Genomic DNA, 19283 nt, shown 5'->3' on the forward strand with positions numbered 1-19283 from the left:
AGCCATCCCACAACACTATGCTGACTAAAGAGCCACCAAGAACAGTAATCTTATCTCCAATAAAGAAGTGGTGACAACTACCACTTTAAGATTTGTCATGTGAGCTGCTCCTACATGTATTCCATGACTGATTTCTGTCAAAAGAGGTTTTCTTAGTAGACCTTTGCTAATCTGCAAAACAGAACGGTTGCTAATGAATAAAAATTGAAAAACATAATACTTAAGCACAAAAAAAAAGGAAGGAAAACATTTTGATGACTACTTGAAAACAAAAATCTGCCACTGCCAAACACTACTGTTTTATTAGTTCTTACTGCTATACAATGAACACTAAACACATTTGAATGCATTTTGAAAGCAGGACTGCCTGGCTGAGCAAATCTTGTGACAGTCAAGGTTGAAGCTAAAGAATACAATCAGAGATATCTGTGTTACAATTAGGTAGTGAAACTCTGGAAGTATTTATGTTAAATGCAGACTGACTTGAAATTAAATTCACTAGGGAGGAAGGTGCTCATTAGAGGGACAAAACACAAGATGCATATGAAGGGAAGAACACAAATCAAAAGAAATGTGACCAACAGGTCAAGAGGGGCAATTCTCTCCCTCTACTCGGCTCTCATGAGACCCCACCTGAAGTATTGCATCCAGCTCTGGGGCCTCCAACATGACAAGGACATGGACCTGTTGGAGTGAGTCCAGAGCAGGGGAATAAAGATGATCAGGGGCCTGAAGCTCCTCTCCTATGAGGACAGGCTGAGAGAGTTGGGATTGCTCAGCCCGAAGAAGAGGAGGCTCCGGTGAGACCTCTGGAAGTGGAGCATCTCGCTTATGAGGAAAGCCTGAGGGAGCTGGGTCTCTTTAGCTCGGAGAAGAGGAGACTGAGGGGTGACCTCATTAATGTTTACAGATATATAAAGGGTGAGTGTCAGGAGGATGGGGCCGGGCTGTTCTCGGTGACAACCAATGATAAGACAAGGGGCAATGGGTACAAACTGGAACACAAGAGGTTCCACTTAAATTTGAGAAGAAACTTCTTCACAGTGAGGGTGACAGAGCACTGGAACAGGCTGCCCAGGGAGGTTGTGGAGTCTCTTTGGAGACATTCAAAACCCATCTGGACACATTCCTGTGTAACCTCATCTAGACGTTCCTGCTCCGGCAAAGGAATTGGACTAGATCTTTCGACATCCCTTCCAATCACTAACATTCTGTGATTCTGTCACCTTATAGAAGCCTTCCAGTATCTAAAGGGGGCCTACAGGAAAGATGAGGAGGGACTTTTTACATGGGTGTGTAATAACAGGACAAGGGCTAAACATTAAACTGAAAGAGGAAAGATTTAGATTAGAAATAAGGAAGAAATTATTTACTGTGGGGGTGGTGATGCAGTGGAACAGGCTGCCCAGAGAAGCTGTGGATGCCCCATCCCTGGCAGTGTTCAAGTCCAGGATGGATGGGGCATTGAGCAACCTGGTACAATGGAAGGTGGCCCTGCCCATGGTGGAGGGTATGAAACTAGATGATCTTAAAGGTCACTTCCAATCCAACCATTCCATGATTCTACAAAATAATGAGCTCAGGACAAATGAACCTATTTTAACCATTTTAAAGCTGCAGCACAATCTGCCTAACTGAAAGGCTTCTTTTGAATGAGATGGATGCAGGTACACACAAAAACAATACCTGTATACCATTGCAAACAACTATACAGAAAGTCTAATTCCCATACCTGATCATTCTCCATGCCTATCTCCAGGCAAGAAAGACAAACACAAACATAGTAAGTCTCACAACAGTCCTTGGAATCTTATGAGTTCCACATTGAAATGGTTAATAATTTTCTTATTCTACAACACTTCATGAGCAAGCCATCATGCTTCATGCTGGATGTTTTCCAAGCAAGTCAGACTGAACTTTCCCCCATTAAGTTAAGTATGATGAACAAACACAACTGCTTAACAGATACTTACTGCAGGATGAAAGACATTAATAGCCTGAACAGAGGCCTTGCCTTTTTGTTTATAACCAAACACCAAATCAATCCAGTGACAGATTGTCTGGGAAACATGGTCAGACTCCAAAGCCTGACGATGAATCAAGATGAACAGACGAGGATCGTTACGAGCCCAGGGTGGAAGATTGACATGGTTAACTCTGTCACCATTTTGACGTACTCCAAAATCAAAACCTAGAAACACAGGAGTAAATGATCCAACTTTTTAGTTGACAGTAACTTCAAAAAGGTCTTTACAGAGTTCTATGAAAGCTGACCATTAAGCACATTGATTGCTGATCAAAGCAGCACCACTAATAAGTCCCCCTCAAACACGTTCAAGCTGTACATACTCATTCAAACAGAAAAAAAGAAAAATCAGACAACAGGAATCTCCTTTGCACTTATGACATAATTATGAAAAAACTTTCCTTAAGTCCTACGTAACAGTTTTTGTAGCATATCCTGCAAATTCATGCCAGATTTTTCCCATACATCTTACTGTTTAGCATATTCAATCAAGGGATAGAAATAGTCTCAGTTTCAACCCATAGATTCAACCATACAGCTGTTTTGAGCATATAGTTTTGTTACCCTCTTAGTATACCTTCTCTGTTAACTAGAAAGTCGGGAAGGTAGAAAAATTCTGGGATAAGCTCCTTTACATCAGTCATTGATTCATACGAAGACAGTCGCCAGGTTGTATTGGTAGAGTGGAAAGTTCTGTCTGGGATGTCAAAACTTTGATCTGTAAAGAAATCCAAACTGAATTTGATGATGGACATGATAACAGTTGCACATCTGCAACTTCAAGTAGATAATTGTTCTCTAGTTAGCTGAGAATATTTAGAAATCTTCTATCTCAATTACAATGTGTTATACATGGGCTGCAAGTCAAATATACATCAGCTTTTTATTCTACATACACTAAGGTATAAATGTAAGATGTACAGCTTTATGGTCTAGCTTGATAATTTCAGAATGGGTCTACTGTGAAAGCATACCACATAGAATTTTACTGAATTCACCTATTTGGAACTGATAAACTATGCTAAACAGAGTAACATCCAGCATTCCTGAGTCATTGGGCCAAGGCCCAGATACAAAAGGCAAGTGCAAGCAAAAGCAATCTTACCTTGATAGGCTAAAAACATTTTAGTAAAAGGTGGTAGCCTAACTAGGAAATGAAGCACAGTTCCGCTGTTGGAATAATGAGATCCATAGTGATATGGTTGTACAGGGGGCATTGGATCATCCTCTCGTGCTCCTTTACGGTATTCTTCTTCCAAATACTAGAAAAGTAGTAGGGGAAAAAAAATATCACAAACCTCCTACCTCCTTCCAATAACAAAAATAAGAGTTTCAGTTGTTTAGGAATAAAACTTAAAACTTTTGGAGGAACATACATTTAAAAGTGATTTGAAATCAAATACACTCTCTGCGTCTAAAGAAATAGGATAACTTTTACAATCCAGTTAGTTATCAGTCCTAAGCTAGTTTAAATGACCCGTTTTCCATTATTTGTTTTTGCCTTTTTCCTATTGTTTTATAACACAGCAGTCATTGTACAGGCTTTTCAATACTAAATGGAAAAAACCCAATGTTTGCAAATAACACACTAGACCATGATGATATAGGCATAAGTTTGAAGGTCCAGCTGCAGATGCTTTCATTCCCCAGCATGTTATTTCCTACAATCTTTAAAACATTCTGAAGAAAAATCAAGGAGTACTGTAATCACAGTAGAGCATGTTAAAATAAACAGTATACTTGAGGGAAAACAGCTTTTCTGTTATTAAACAGAAAGAAAAGCTACAAGTTCCACTGAAGTAATTTCAAATATCAGCAATAAGTTATCTACCTGGTCTTGAGGGATCTTTAAATATATGTATGTTCATACATAAGAAGGTACTGATTAACTTCCTCAGCAGTATCATATAGAAAGACTAAATGGATTGACAACTTCAAGTACAGGAACAGGTAAATACAGGTTCCAAGCATGTTATAAAACAATCCCCAGGAAATTTAGCACAATGAAAATGAGAATTCCATAGACATAAAATATTGGATTTGTGGCTTATTTTTCCCCAGTCAATGTTAGTAAAAAAATAAAAGCCTCCATATCATTTATACACAGAAAAAAAGGCAAGAAGCAGAAGTTATCCAGATTACCTTGTAAGTGTCCACATAACGATCTTCTTTTTCTTTAGACTGCACAGCTATTGGTTTGACCAGATTTCTGTAACAGAAGTAGTACTGATATCTTGTCATTTTTATAAAGATGTTGATTCATTCTATTTAGTAATGCATTAATAAGAATAACATCCTTAATATAATGAAAAGTACAAACGAAACTGAATAGCGCTTTAGGAGAGAGTTTGAAAAATAAAAAGATCACTTTCAGTTAGTCTTAAAGGCAAACTCAGATCCACAGGCTACCCCATAACAGAGTAACAGGCAAGCAAATGCAAAGTGCCTTTGTCAAATCAGAGACATCATATCAAGGCAAAGACTTTGTGCACACAAACATTAAATTAGCTTACATATATTTTTTTTTTAGGGTAAGACAATTCACTTAGATCCACTCAGGATGAAGACAACATGATTTTGTAACTGGCCAAATAATTTATAATATTATTTCTTGTTCTATTTAATTTTCACTAGTTGGCCTGGAAGTGTTTAATCACATTAATTTAAACACAGAGCTTTTATTGAAGTCTGTGGGCTATCCGTATCATATTAAAACAGTATATAGATCCAATTCATAGCATCCTTGGAACCTACACCCTCATAATACTAGGCATTTTATTTAAATATTTGAGGTGAAGCAGCCACTTATTGTACAAAGCCCAAGTTACTATGGATGAGGCTTGTTCCTGAATAGTTTCATTCAAGTATGTGTGCAGTGCAGTTCAGTACAAAGTTAAAAAGCTATACTGGATGATTAGTTCATGTATTTGGAAATAACCAGTTCCAAAAATTTCATATTACCTATATACTGATGGATCATTTAGGTCCAGCGTTTCACTAGTGTAGTCAGAAAGTATAAAAGGAAATACTGGATATTGCATGAGATCATTGAAGGAACGGCCGGCATGTTTGTTTAAATGAGTCAGATATTCAAAGTTAGTAATCTGTCCTGTGCACCAGAGGTGGGTCAAAGCAGTCATGTTTCCATATTCCAAAAGGTTAGGTAAATTGTTAGTTAAGATGTTGTGGTACACATCATCACGGACCTAGAAGAAAATACCATAGATTTAATAATGTAATTAAAAAGCTTCAGACTACTAAGACTTAGTAACTGTTTCTCTCATTTTAGACATTTCCAGATATCTACTGTAATGGAATAATATTCAATATTACTAAGATTTCTTTATGTCTTAATACAGAGATGTGTTTTACAACATGGTTGTGTTTGCCTAGAAGTCTAGATGAGCCAAGTTTTATAAAGGTATTAGAATTTAATTAGTCCACACAGCATGTCTCCTCAGAAGCTAATTCATGAATGTACATATTATGAAGACACAGCAAAACACTGATATATTATTATGCATCAGTACCACATTACCTTTGTATTATCAAAAGCCAAGAGTAAAGTTCTGCCATTCGTTAGAAATATTTCCACAGCATTGTCTCTTAACTGCCACCAGCGCTTATGAACTTCCTTAATTTCCTCATAGGTCCAAGAAAACGATGCTGGTTCAGTTTCCCCATGAAAACTCTGCAGAATTCGCAATTAAAAAAGTTACTTTAAACAGTAGATTTTCTAAAGGAGAAACTCTTCAATGCAGCCAGTATATAACCATACAGCATATCACAAGGCAAACTTTAATTTTGCTGTGATGCTTTAAGACATTGTTGTGACTTTTTTCATACATTTCTCCTCAAGGCAGTGGGCAGAATATCATGCATGCTCCTCAGTTGCTCCAGTTCCCTATCCAACACAAACCATAATGCCATATTTTCACTGGCTCTTAAGCTAAAATATTGAACAACGAACCAGAGCAAGCAAAGCTTTGCCAGGAATCCAATTCTGACAGTTCTATGAAGGACAAAGCAGCAAAACAGCTGGTAACATCTTAAACCACAGGAGCTGTGTGTTTAGTGGATACAAGGAAGAGCTTCCTGAAAATAGTTTGAAACTTTCATCAGTATAATCTATGTCTTGATTATTTTCAGATGTCTGTTGGATGTATAAACTTAAACAGTACATCAGAGCGTTTGTGAATTAGAAGGATTAGGTCAGTTCCAGTCTTCTCGTATAGGATTAAAGAGGGAGCTAGAACATCCTATATAATGGAAAATTCAAGAATCAGATGCTTTAGGTTACAGCACAACTCATACACTTCTGAGTTTCTGTACTTCTTAGTGCTCCAGTGTCCAGTAAGGCAAGTTCTCAGGTACAGACACAAGCAAGCTCTGTGCACTCGTGCTAATGAACCCAGAGCAATGGGCAGCAAGTTACAGAAGCCTCCCTACATCACACCCTCCTCATTCCCTCTCAGTCGCAGCCCCACATCTTTCCTGTTTTCTGCTATCACTACTGAATCCACAGGGAGGGGCAACAGATGCAAGACTGAACTCAAACTAATGAGATTGGCTGGTCTTGTCCAGAGACTTCTAACTCTAGTACTCCAGCAGTCTCAGTGGCAGTAGACAAAAGATACTCACAGTTACAGTTTGGAAAAATTAAGGCTATACAATATTATGATCTAATACTTACAGAATTTTCAATTGTGTCTGAAGCATTGTCTTCAACAAAATACATGCCACATTTTCCTGCAGGAAAAAATAGTTGCATAAAGACACATGATATTACTATTTGTATTATGCATGTTAGTGTTATATAAAGAGTGCCCAGGAGTTAAGCATAGTGTGGCAGTTGCACATTCTCCCCCACCCCTTTTCTTCAATGTGGAAGGTGCATGCACACCCCCTCTTCCACAAGACATCCCCCCTCTCCTTCAGTGGGACAGTTAATAGCTCCTTTTGTTCGCCGTTAGCCAGGACAAGGGAGAGACACCAAGAAGTCAGGAAGTTTCTGGGCACCCATAGCCAGAGCCGGGGGGGAGGTGCAGAGAAGCCGAGAAGTTTTGGGGAGCCCATAGCCAGAGTGGGGGGTGCAGAGAAGCTGAGAAGCTTCTGGAATGCCCACAGCCAGATCTGACAAGACCATAAAAATGGGGTTCCCGCCAAGGATCCCCTTTGTGGGGTCCTCTCGGAGCCGCGGGTCTGCTGCTGTTGAGAGCCCTCCTGGGACTGGGACGTCATCTAAGGTAACCTACCCAAAAATGGGACTGCCTCACCTATGCATGGGGATGAGTGATAACTTATTAGATACTTTCCTTGCTGCATAAGTGAGTGTATTTTCCTTGCTGGAATGAGCAAGTGATTTCCTTGCTAGATAAGTGAGTGTATTTTCCTGGAGTCAGGGACGGCTCTGGTATTGTTTTTCATGAGTATGCATGCTGTGGATCTCCATTATTCTTATTTGCCCTACCCCAGTAATTTCCTCAACTGATATCCGAACCTGCATTTTATGTTACTGGAGTGCTAACTAATTGTATAAACCCTGTTTCTAACTGGTTGTTTTCCTAGACTTTTCCGAACAGAATAAAAGTCTAGTTTTAGGCGGACATCCAGGTCCAAAACAATTTTGGGGTCCCTCTCTGACACATATTAAGAATAGTACCTGGGCAAGACAGTACTTAACAGAAATAGAATTTGTGATTCCACATCTATTAGCAAGTGGTCTGCAGCTTTAAAACATAACTACAGTCCAAAAGCACTCCTGCAAATCATAGGGAAAAAAGGCAAAACTTATTTGTAAAGTATATAATTCATAAAGTCAGGCAACAGCTCAATTACTTAAAACCACAACAAGCCAACTTTGTATATACAGAAGAATCTTGTACAAAAAAAGATTTATGAGGACTGAAAATTCTACTTACCTAGCAAAAGTTCACCAGCAGTCTCTCTAGAAGGTGCTACACTTACACATCTTCGATTAACTCTGAAATATGTCGAAGTTTATTACTGCTTACAGATTTACATACCTTTTGGCACATACATAAAACTAATGGCCTCAAAGACTACAGCTGAAGACAGACTTTTCAACACCATGACTCTAATGGTTCAAATCCCAAGGAAGGAAAGAAAATAGAATCTCAATTTTCTAGACTTCCACATTAGCGTGTTTGTATTTATTTCTTTGTGTGTTCTCTGCAGTTATTTTAGGCAGTATTAGTGCTTGTAATAGGCAGCAAATTAACACAACTTCAGAGTTGACTAACACAATGGTAAAAGCAGAGATAATGAGAACACGATTTGCTTTTGAGCACTGATGGAACGACCTAACAGATCTAATCCCCATATCACAACAGGTGGTATTTGCTTTTACTGATTTTTGAAGTCATGGAGACAGACTGCTTTAAGACTGAGAAAATGCACATGTTGGTAGCACTGATCTTTTGCTTGAGTATAGCAAAAAACCTACAATTTCTGACATTTGTCTCATCTCACTTGATTGTTTTTTTAATGTTTATTTAGACAAAACAAGTGAGGAAAACTCTTTCTTTGGAATGGGAGAAGGTGGAAAAGGGAAGTTAATTTTACCCAAACCTTACCTTATATGTTCACTTGCAGCTTTGTCCTTTACAGTAGAAGAGTGAGAAGAATGTGTTTTGTCTTCAAATAGATAAGATAATGGAGTCTTTATCACACCTATTAAAAAAACCACAAATAATAAGGCACTAACAGTCATTACAATTCAGATATACTCCTAGAAGATGTTATAATTACCTTCCTGTTTCTGCCTGTCTGGGAGAAGGTACTTATTTGGAATAGTTAGGTAGCACCTCTGCAGGCGGCGCCTCTCTCTGTTAGGGCCCTCTGTTGGATCCAGTTGCCAAGAAGCTGGGTAATAGACTGGGTCATACCAGAGTGCTCTGGAAAAAAAAAAACAAACCCACAAAAAAAAAAAAAAAACCACCACAAAACATGTTTGAGTTTGGCAGCAGAGGCAGCATATTTGCTTATTTATTTTGGTTTTCTTTAAAAAGTAAAAAGGCAGAAGTTTCACAGCAGTACGCTGGGCAATTATTTCTGAAAAGGTATCAAAAGACTGAATTCTGTAGTTTATTTTCATCCCACTGACTGGCTATTTTGAGCTACTACTGGAAGACTGCTCTTGGAGTAACTGTAATTCTGATGAAAACAGCAATACGACGCATCCAACGCTATATTTTGAAAACTCAGCTCCTACAGACATGACATAATACTAGTTTGCGGCGGTAAAAATACCACTGTTTGATTTCTTGTCAAGACTTGGCATATATTGCTCTGTGCAAATTAGTGAACACAGTATCTGGATGCTAATGTGAATAACATTACCCCAAAGAAGTTTTGTTACTCCATCAATGTAACAGAAGATATGAAAACTTTGTCATTCTGTTCAGCACAGCAAAACGCACCTGACAAAAAAAACTGTCTAAATCGCATAGAAATACTACAAGGCTACTCACTGTAAAAAATAGGAGAATAAATCAAGTATTTTACAAGTCTTTTACCATCAAATGGTTGCCAAAAGTAAGAAATTCTAATTTCAAGATCATCTACATTTCATGTGCCTCTAAGCAGAATGAGAAGCACGTGTCAGGCATTGAGTCTCTCTCTGGCTTTCTCTGAGGTGAGAGAACAACTTACCGATCATGAGTAAGCTGCTGAACAAGTTCCTGCCAATGTCTGCTGGCACTTAGCTCTGCCTTATACATCCCCCTGATGTGCTGGATTACTTTCTTCCTTTCCATTCCTTGTGACAGAGACACAGCTTGTGTGATGTCTCCAGCTATTTTAGAAATGTCTTTAGATTTTGTATCCAGACGCTGAAAGAGACTGAGGAAAAAGAGTTGTGTTTTAAAATGTCAAGTACACACACTGAAATAGGAAGGCAAGACATCAAAAGCCCTTATAAAATATCAGTTTGGCAGTAGATATCCACAGTTCTTGTTACAGCAGAGGCAGAGCAACTTAACCTACATAATTTTCACAAGACTTATAAATACCTTCTGCCTCTTAGCCCTCACAAAAAGCTATAACCTGTGACTTAAGCCAAGCCAAGCCAATCAGAAGATCAATGCCTATATATTAGCATGCTTTACTAATTAATGTATATTCATTACAATAAAAACCTGAAGTAAGAATAGTAATTTACCACTGCTCAAATCTCAAGTTATTCAACATAGTGAATTCTTATTGCTTATCTGGGCAGACTCGACTAAGGTGACCTTTACAGCTGCTACAGTTGCCTACATAATAGCATGCTCTCTGTGCATCTCAGATCTGATTTTTATGGCAAAGCCTGAAATGTCAATTAATGGAAAGAACCTCAATCTACCACAACCTGCCAAAACTTACATTATACCAAGTAGCAGCAATCTATGTAGCTCACAAAAGTGTTCAAATACTATGCCAAATATATTTTACTTGAAGATCAAGGTTAGTAGCAGGGACATTTCTCTTACATTTAATTGCACAGACCACAGCAACAGGTGAGGTGATTGGACAGATAAAACAGCTGTAGAACTAAGGGTGAAGTGCCAAATGTGCAAAATCAGTTCAGTATTCTGAAGTTCACATCATGCATTTATTATACAACCTATCAAAATGCATATATAATCAAGCTCTTTTATAGCGGTAAACTAAACTAAAAATCTGAAAGCTAGCAATGCTGTTAATTTGAAAAAACACATCTATAATAATCATACAGGCAACTCTGCCATGGGGCATGCTGAACAGAGAACATTCTTACAGGGTTCTTGCAGGCCCTTTAAGGCAACACTTACTTTTGTCGATTATTAGCCATTGTCTTCTCCCAGGCAGCTTTGTTTACACCTTCTTCCACCTCATATTTCTTCTGATCCTGAATCAAAGTTTTTTACATTACTTTTTTTTAAAGACAAAATAAGGAAGCAGATGCTAAAGAATATGCCAATTTCAAAAAGCAAGACTGATAAAACTGTTCAGCTGGTATCTTCACAGCATTTTAAACCATGAAGACTTCATTTCAGGTACCACAGTTTTATTATATTAAGATTTTCTTTTTCCAAGGAACCATATTTTTTTTCCAAACAATAAGACATACTAGTAGCTTATGAACTCTCAGCTTTGCCTGAGTTAAGTAATATGCTTAGCCAAGAAGCATTAACAGGTGAGGTTGCTGTGAAGCATTGAATATGTGTGATAGAAACACTCAGAACCCAAAGAGAATCCCCAAAAGCATAAGCCACGCACCAAGCAAACAAATTGCCGTCTGCAGCAAAATTCTGACCCCACATAACAGACAATTATTTCAAATATAGCCAGGTTTTTAAGTAAGGTTTTTATTCACAAACCTCTTTCAAAGCTTTTATTAGATCTGGTTTTGGTCGTGGGCTCAGGGGAATACATTTATAGCCACAACATTTTAGTGTATTCACAAAGTCTCCTGCTGCTCTTTGTTCTTCTTTAGTCATTTCATCACTGTGACTGTGCATTAACTCATATAAATAGAGCACTAATTTAGGTCCATGCTAGAAGAAGAAAAGAAGGGAAAAAGGGGAAAGAAGATGTATGGTCATTCTCATTTCCACAATGCAAGACCAAGCAGCCTTTTTCTCCAACTTTATGCCCTTTTCCAGTCAGCCTGGACATATTTCTTCTCCTAATTTTTCTGTTATTCAAAGAAAATGGCTACTTTAATATTTGAAGACAAACTTCTATAGAACTAGAAAGAACATACTAAATTTAATCCTTCACATGATAAAACTTCTCTCAGCACACTGTGACTTTTCAAATGGCTTACAGGACAGTTAAGTTTCTTTTCCAAGTACTCAGCTCCTGCAGCTCTGTTTATACTTCAGGAAATATGTGCCAGAGACTCTTAGTTTTGCCTGCCAAGAATGCTACACCTTGTTTGATTAACCAAATTAGAGCTGACAGATAATGAAGTTCAGCAGACACAGGCCACAAATGCACTCAGTATGACACTCCCCCAAAGAAGCCATGGCTAGGATATCAGCTCTTTTCTTACTGGTGAAAGTGTTAATTTAACTGAATAATTAATATGTGATAAGAAACACCTAAGTGTCATAGGTTCATCTAATAAGGATTTTCTCAGTATACAGTGACTGAAACTGTGGCATGTCTTAAATATTCATTTCATTTTTGCAGTTTCTGACTCAAACAGTAATATTCCAACCCAATTCCTGATCACAGCTTTAAGAAATGCTTTCTCTCAAGCTTGCACTAACACAGTACAATCAGAAAAGGTTTTTCATGACAAACCCAGAAAAGCAAGGAGAAAACATTCAGCTATGTGCACAATCCCACCACTTTAAGAATTAATAAAGGCTATATAAGAATATATAAAGTGCTGCTTTGATTGAGGACTGCCTGCCTCTTAAAATCTAGTGAAAAGGTTCTTATAAGTTCCAGGAAGCCTGCAGTTGGAGTTCAAAAGCAAGGGTAATTCCTTCATTAATCTGCTTTTAAGGGTACCTTAATTTCTAGCATCCTCAGAAAATCCTTCATGTTAAAACTAGTACCACCTTTTGTTTCTGCTTTACACAGGAGATGTGATGTTTGATGTGCTACAGAGTCAAACCCAAAACATAATCCTGTCTTGTCTCTTAGAAACTACCTACCCAGAGGCTAATAGAGCCATTGCAGAAGTACACACAGGCACTTTGTATGACATGACTTTGTCATTACACTGAACTTTGCTAAAACAGCAGTGAACAACTTTAACCATATACAGTTATAAATAACTGTAAAATTTGAACAAGGAAATTGAATACAGGTTTTACAAACTTCTCTCAAATAGTCTTGAGCTTACTTGCAAAGTTGGGATAAGACAGTCACGTATAATCTCTTGATGGTTTATTTCATGTACCATCTCCAAAACCTGTTTTCTCTCTTGCAGCGGCCTTGATGGAGACAAGATGTGCACAAGAAGCCTCCCAAGTTGTGTACGGAATGTGTCCTTACATGACAAGAGGATTCTCTTCCACTGCTGCTTTGGTGTGTTCATTCTGCTGGTGCCCTAAGTATGAGACCATCTTTTAATATTACAGGGTTAGGGCTTCCTTTTACCAAGTATCACATTACAAAACACAGTTAATATGAACATAATGTAAGACAAAGATTTCTCTACCAATATAAAGTGTTTCATTTTAGTTTACCATTTATTATTTATTATGAGTTAAAAGGCATTCTACTAAATTGTTCATTCAAAAAAAAGCATTTTTCTCTCACTCTGCCAATACGAGGAATGCAGCTCCTAGCTCTACTGGATATTCAGTTACAGGGACTGTATAACAATCCAAAAAGTTAAAATTGTTATGTAGAGGATTAAAAAAAAAAAATGGGGATTTTTTTTGTTGTTGTTTGCTTATTTTAATGAATAGCCCTTCCACATTTATTACTAGTTTGTGAATGGATTACCTCAAAAGATTAGAAACCAGGCATTGGACTGAGGTGCATGCGCTCACAAAAATAAACCTGCATCTTTGAAAAGCACTACAAATATGGCATGATGGAGTGATAATAGACCTAAGAAACTTAATTTTCCGTACCTAGAAAAAAAATTAGGTTGAGCTACTTTTGATAAAGTTGACCTAAGAAAAATAAAGAGGCAAGAAGCAATAAGTTGAATTTCCCAATAAAACCATTTCAAATTACCCAAGTGAAACCTGATCACCTTGGAAAGATTAACAAGCTAATACCCGTATCCTAGAAAAGAAAACACTCAGCCCTCTGGCAACAATTACATCATCAATTCTAATATATTAGAGACACATGTTTCTCAAACTCTCCATCTGTGGATGCACAGCAGATCTTGTTTTATAGGCTCCAGCACACCTAAACCTTGAGGTTTAGGAGACAAAGCAAAATTATGGACTATACAAATCTATTTAACCTTTATGTGCTTGTTCAAACAGCAGAGTTTTGCCAGATATTAGGGTAAAAATCAGAACAGATGTGTTGATTGTTTTACAACTGCAGAATAACAGAAGTTGAACAAAGTTTTTAATGCCACAGCTGAACTGAGAAAGGCAGTACGAAAAACATCTATGGACAGAAGACTTTACGCACAAAAAATTCCTAATGAAGGAACCTTATGAAATATACTTTAATGTGGACAACATCTAATTACTTACAATGGATACTTTGACTCCTTCCACCAACATTTTGAACATTTCTTTAAGAAAAGGATTTGTTCTGTTAGGCAGTTCTTGCTGGCTTTCCTCTTCAGGAACTTCCAGCTGGGATGCTGAAAGTCTGCTTTGACTTGTGGCTTCTGTTATACCGAGTACATCAAGGCACTCTTCAGTAGATGCTTAAAATTTAAGAGACACATATTCATCAGTACCACCTCAAGCAAGACAATCCTTGTCCTTTACATGGCATTAAATCAAATATTGCCTTCACTGGTATATTTATTTTTATTATTTTAAATATCAAAAAGTATTGCTTGTTTCATTTCCCTTATGAAACAATCAGCATTTAGAGTTAATCACAGAGCCTTTCAACTGTTTGTCCTAAATTCTTTCACTTGCTTCTGTGGAATTTGAACTAGCCCCCAAAGTCATCAAGTCTTGCAAATACATGTAGCGATTTCATAGAAACATGCCAACTGATGCATTTTAAGAGAGCAGATGCTCCTTTTGGCAGAGTTAAATCTTCAGGTAATAATTCAGGCAGTTAACACATGAATGGATTAATGTAGAATTAAAATAACTTGTTCAGTTCAGTCAGACAAACTGTATCCAGATTGTCAGTTACATAATACTGTGAGACAACTCACCAAAAGAATGTTTCACAGTTAAATCCATTAAACTAGCAGCAATGGTATTACTTTCCTCTCAAACACTTCAGCACTCCAAAAGCAAGAATCCATTTTTCATACAATGCTACCCTGGCTCTGTCAAAAGGGAAATGAACAAAAAGAAGTCCTACCTAAATAAATGAGCCTGTTAACAGCTAGAACAGTCAGCCGCTGTAACCTTTGCACAAATTCGGTCTCGGTGGCTTGGATAGGATTTTCTTGGCTCATTCTCCGCTGCATCATCATGTTGAATTCCTCACTTGCTAGTGAACGCATTTTCATCAGCAGAGCATCAGACTGAGCAAGTGAAAACTTTCTGGAGCCTTTAAATAGAGAAGGATTAAAAGCATCCTACTAAAATGCTCCCCCCCACCCCCAAAACCAAATAATCAATCACAACTGCATGCATCCAAAGAGTTCACATCATTTAAGGAAACAAAAAATTTGAAATACATTCATCTTGAAGAGAGCATAAGTGTCATTTGGGTGTTCATCTCCTCCTTTTAAGAGCTTTTCTATTTCAAATTAAATATATAAAATGGAAGAAGTGATACCATGAAATGAGTTAGTCTCAAAATCATATTTACTGTACAGCTTGTATATTTTTGTGTAAAGCAGGTTCTAAAAAAAAGTTATTTATTCCTCTTTTTAAAGGATTAAAAATAAATGATATATCCAAAAATTATTGCATACCAGAAACTAGCTTTATCAGCACAAATAAGGAGTCAGTTATATTATACTGCTTATAAACAAACACATTTTGTACCGTACCCATTGCTGCCTGTTTTGATAGACGTACTATTTTGAACTTATAATATTCCTCAAAATTTTACTGAAATGAACTGCTGGGCCTTGACTGTATTTGCCTCTTTCAGAAATAACTTGATCTTTAGCCCCTTACCAGATTTACTAATAATAAAAATGTTTTCGCTACATTTACTAGGCTGATGGAGAGGGGCCTTGAAAGCTGACACTATTGAGAGAAACACAGTAAAAAAGAGAATAATAATTGTTTATTTGTTTTAAACAACTCATATGTCAGGTTTTAGAATTATATCTTCTATAAAGTCTTCAATGCAATTTCATTTATGAGAGACATAAAATCAATTTCCAGCCAGAAGACTCCTAAACCTTTACAGAATGACTCACAAGCTGTCACACACAGAAAGTATTACAGCTAAAGCTAGAACTGCACAAACATTTTACAAGCACAACCACAGTGGAATCTAGGAATCTCATACTCGTAACTATTAATTTGGAGTACCAGGTATGTTTTCTAGTAATCAGAATGAGTACTACATAAAAATTGTGCAAAATTGTGCAAAAATGCAATCCCCACATCATAGCTGTGTTCAAGTTACAGGCACTAACTTCGTTATTTTATTTCCTTACTGTTGCCAAGTTAGCTATTAAAACCACTATGGATCAAAAACATCTTTACTAAGCAACTTGTGAACTGAAGAGAATCTCAAAAGAAGGTAATATCTGGCTTTAGACACTGCAGTGAGAATAAGGTGACCGAGGTTTCATTTTCATACTCCACTGCCTCCTCCTAATAAAAAAACCCCACAAGTTCAAAATGGATACAGGCTACATTATTCTAAAACATATGTATCTATTCATAAAGCCAATTCACAGAAAAAGCAAAGCAACAGGACTCATTTGTTGGATCACTGAAATTAGCTTGAAAGCAATACACACAGGAGAAAGAATACTGCACTTTGGCTACTCACCAGCAATGCCTTTACGCTTTTGAAACATTGCGCGATGCGGTGCCGATGGCAGTGGGGCTGAACCAGCCTGCTCCTGAGCATCTTGGTTTGCTGTGGTTTTTATCAATTCAATAGCTGCTTGAAGAACTCTCAGCTGCAGAACAACTGCCATATCTACAAAGAGAGGCACACAAAGGACAGATGAAATTCTTCACAAGTCTTCAAGAATTTTTACCAGATGTTTGTAAAAGAACATAAAATGTGTCAGAGCTGTAAAATTCTCGAGTCCATAGAAGTCGCATAAAGTCACCTTATTATTCCATAGATACAGACAGCACACAAGTGAGTTCTCATGGAAAAGCCATGGAATTTGATTATTCCGATTTAAGTTAAACAAAACTGTATAGAACAATTCAATTTAAACACCCTTAATGAATTTTTACAGTCACTATTTGTTCAGACTAGCACTACACAACTCTTGACCACAACGCAGGCTCCTACGGAAAACTATTACTTTGAAACCACCTAAAAGAGAAAAGATCCATCACCAGAAAATTCTCCCATCTCCCTCAGCAGGAATATTAATTTAAAAACAAATAAACAAACAAAAATTCAATGGGGAAGGAATTTACTTCTCCAATCCCATGACCCCAAAAATAAGCAGATAACTTACTTTGCATCCTTGCATTTTTACTATTTTGAAGATGACCCAGCAGCACAATGAGGTCTTCAATAACACGAAAATATTGAGAACCCGAGGAGCTGCAGGCATGAATGGCAACTGCTGCCAGCAGCTGCTGGATATCGCATGCAAGTAACTTGTAGTCAGTCAAGGGAATGCTGCAAACAAAGCTGTAGTTACCAGAAAAGTGACAATTCTAGTACATTGTAACCCGTATCGAAACCCCCCATTACTATTCCCCTCACTACTTCTGCCAACCATACCTAATATTATATTGTACTTCATATAAAAATGTTACTGCTGAATGCTAGAAAACTGTAATAAAAACACCTCTTTACTATTAACTTTTTGCAGATTGGATGCCTGGAAATCTTTGAGACATTCTAACATTAAAATTGTAACCAAGTTTTATTGCAAAAGCAACAATGTATTATGAGATTTCAAAGTTACAGATCACATCTGAAATCCTGTATGTCTCAAAAAAAAATAAATCTTGATAGGATCATTTTATAAGCACACTGAACTGAAACCATACTGGGGTAAAAAGGAAATCTGTATTTCTTCAGGATACCAACTAATGAAATGAATTAACAAAAATCCCACTTCTCCTTCCTGCACTGTATAACCTCTCAAAGTACAGAATGCTTGTAATTAATGAAGTCATTTAAGTTACTCAAAATCTCAAATATTAAATCACAGGCAGCACAGGAGAGACTTTTCCTGCAGTTTTACATTGGCTATAGGTACAGTAGAATGCTACCATCTCCTGGGCCTTTATCTTACTGTTTGGGTGAGCTTTATCAGGAAAAGCATCCAAAGTGTTCACAATGTGACAAACTTGCATTTTAAAATTTTGTTTCACATGAAAATTTATGGTACAGAAATAACATTTTATATCCAGTGTTTTCTATTGTTTGAACTGAATATCTAAAACATTAACTTTCACCCAAAGGTAAAATTAAAGCTGAAAACCTCAAAACAGTGCTACTTTATACATGTTCCCTTATCGTTTTAGCAAGCAGTAAGAATGCCATATATTATCTTTTGCTACAATTAAGGTTGTGCCTGGGCTTTTTTTATAGGAACTGGTACTGTACTCACTTTGCTTCCAGTCCATTGAGAGTAGCCAGTGTATTACACAACACGTAGAGCAAACCATTATCAAGCAGCAGGTCTGCAACTTTTGAGCAGGAACTTATGATTTGCAGCAGGAGACAGAAGCAGTTATGCAGCAGAACATTATCATACAAAGAGTTCTCTATAAGACCCAGAACAGGAATGACACACCATTTTTGAAAGAGTCCAACATTCTTGACATCTTCCAGATCAAATCTATAAAAGTAAATATAAATGAATGACATCCTTAGAATAGCAACCTGGCCTATACAATTGGAATACCAGCCTATGCCAGTATTTTGACGAAGATGTAAATGGCAATTTCCTAAATTTCGTTGCAGCAACGATGCCCATCTACTAAAGCAAGAGCAAAATAAACACTTGAAAGAGCCATAAGGAAACAAAGCATCTAAAATGTGTATCTGAAGCTTCAGTTAACTACCAACTGCCTACAATATAGATTTCATGAAAACAGAGTGTTTTTTTTTAATCAGTGTAGAAAAATAGGACTCATCTTTCCAGTAATAAGTATTGCAACTGGGACAGACATTATCAAGAAAGCAGATTCTGCTTGGCACTGGTATAATATTACACCGACTGACAGCAGGTTTGATGTTCTATATCCATTACTGCTGACATTTAATAAGGTTTTACAACATCTCTCTTCTTGCAATTGTAGAATTTAGAACAGTGCTTCACACCTTGTATTACATGTGCATTAATAAATTGGCTTATTATTTAAAGGTTATCAGCCTATCACACAACTATTATATACAATCTTAAAAGAATCCAAGCTGTAAGAATTACAGAATTCTGTAATTACAGAATTACAGAATTTCCAGCCCCATTATAAGTCCTGATGAAATAACAGTTCTCTGCTTTGGGCCTAGTTAAGCAGTCAGGTTTAAGTCT

The 19283-nt window shown here is 37.2% G+C and overlaps 1 protein-coding gene across 8 annotated transcripts in view; it reads right to left on the reverse strand.

Annotated features, from left to right (window-relative positions):
• The window catches only part of LYST (lysosomal trafficking regulator), a 94557-nt gene that overhangs the window by 12216 nt on the left and 63058 nt on the right, over nt 1-19283 (reverse strand). For 5 of the 8 annotated variants that reach the window (XM_065059751.1, XM_065059752.1, XM_065059749.1 and 2 more), the window contains exons 26-44: nt 18357-18587; nt 17247-17425; nt 16595-16747; nt 14993-15184; nt 14194-14372; nt 12870-13076; nt 11389-11565; nt 10840-10916; nt 9701-9889; nt 8798-8943; nt 8623-8719; nt 7948-8009; nt 6720-6775; nt 5565-5717; nt 4988-5232; nt 4169-4235; nt 3132-3288; nt 2604-2744; nt 1974-2191 (exon numbers count right to left, since the gene is read on the reverse strand). In XM_065059751.1, coding sequence (XP_064915823.1) covers nt 1974-2191; nt 2604-2744; nt 3132-3288; nt 4169-4235; nt 4988-5232; nt 5565-5717; nt 6720-6775; nt 7948-8009; nt 8623-8719; nt 8798-8943; nt 9701-9889; nt 10840-10916; nt 11389-11565; nt 12870-13076; nt 14194-14372; nt 14993-15184; nt 16595-16747; nt 17247-17425; nt 18357-18587 — 2926 coding nt within the window. Of the gene's footprint in view, nt 1-1973; nt 2192-2603; nt 2745-3131; nt 3289-4168; nt 4253-4987; nt 5233-5564; nt 5718-6719; nt 6776-7947; nt 8010-8622; nt 8720-8797; nt 8944-9700; nt 9890-10839; nt 10917-11388; nt 11566-12869; nt 13077-14193; nt 14373-14992; nt 15185-16594; nt 16748-17246; nt 17426-18356; nt 18588-19283 lie in introns of those variants that run through there. The other 3 variants (XM_065059754.1, XM_065059753.1, XM_065059755.1) reach the window with 2 other exon arrangements.

The sequence above is a fragment of the Columba livia genome, chromosome 3 (assembly GCF_036013475.1).
Source record: "Columba livia isolate bColLiv1 breed racing homer chromosome 3, bColLiv1.pat.W.v2, whole genome shotgun sequence".
NCBI classification, from domain to species: Eukaryota; Metazoa; Chordata; class Aves; order Columbiformes; family Columbidae; genus Columba; species Columba livia.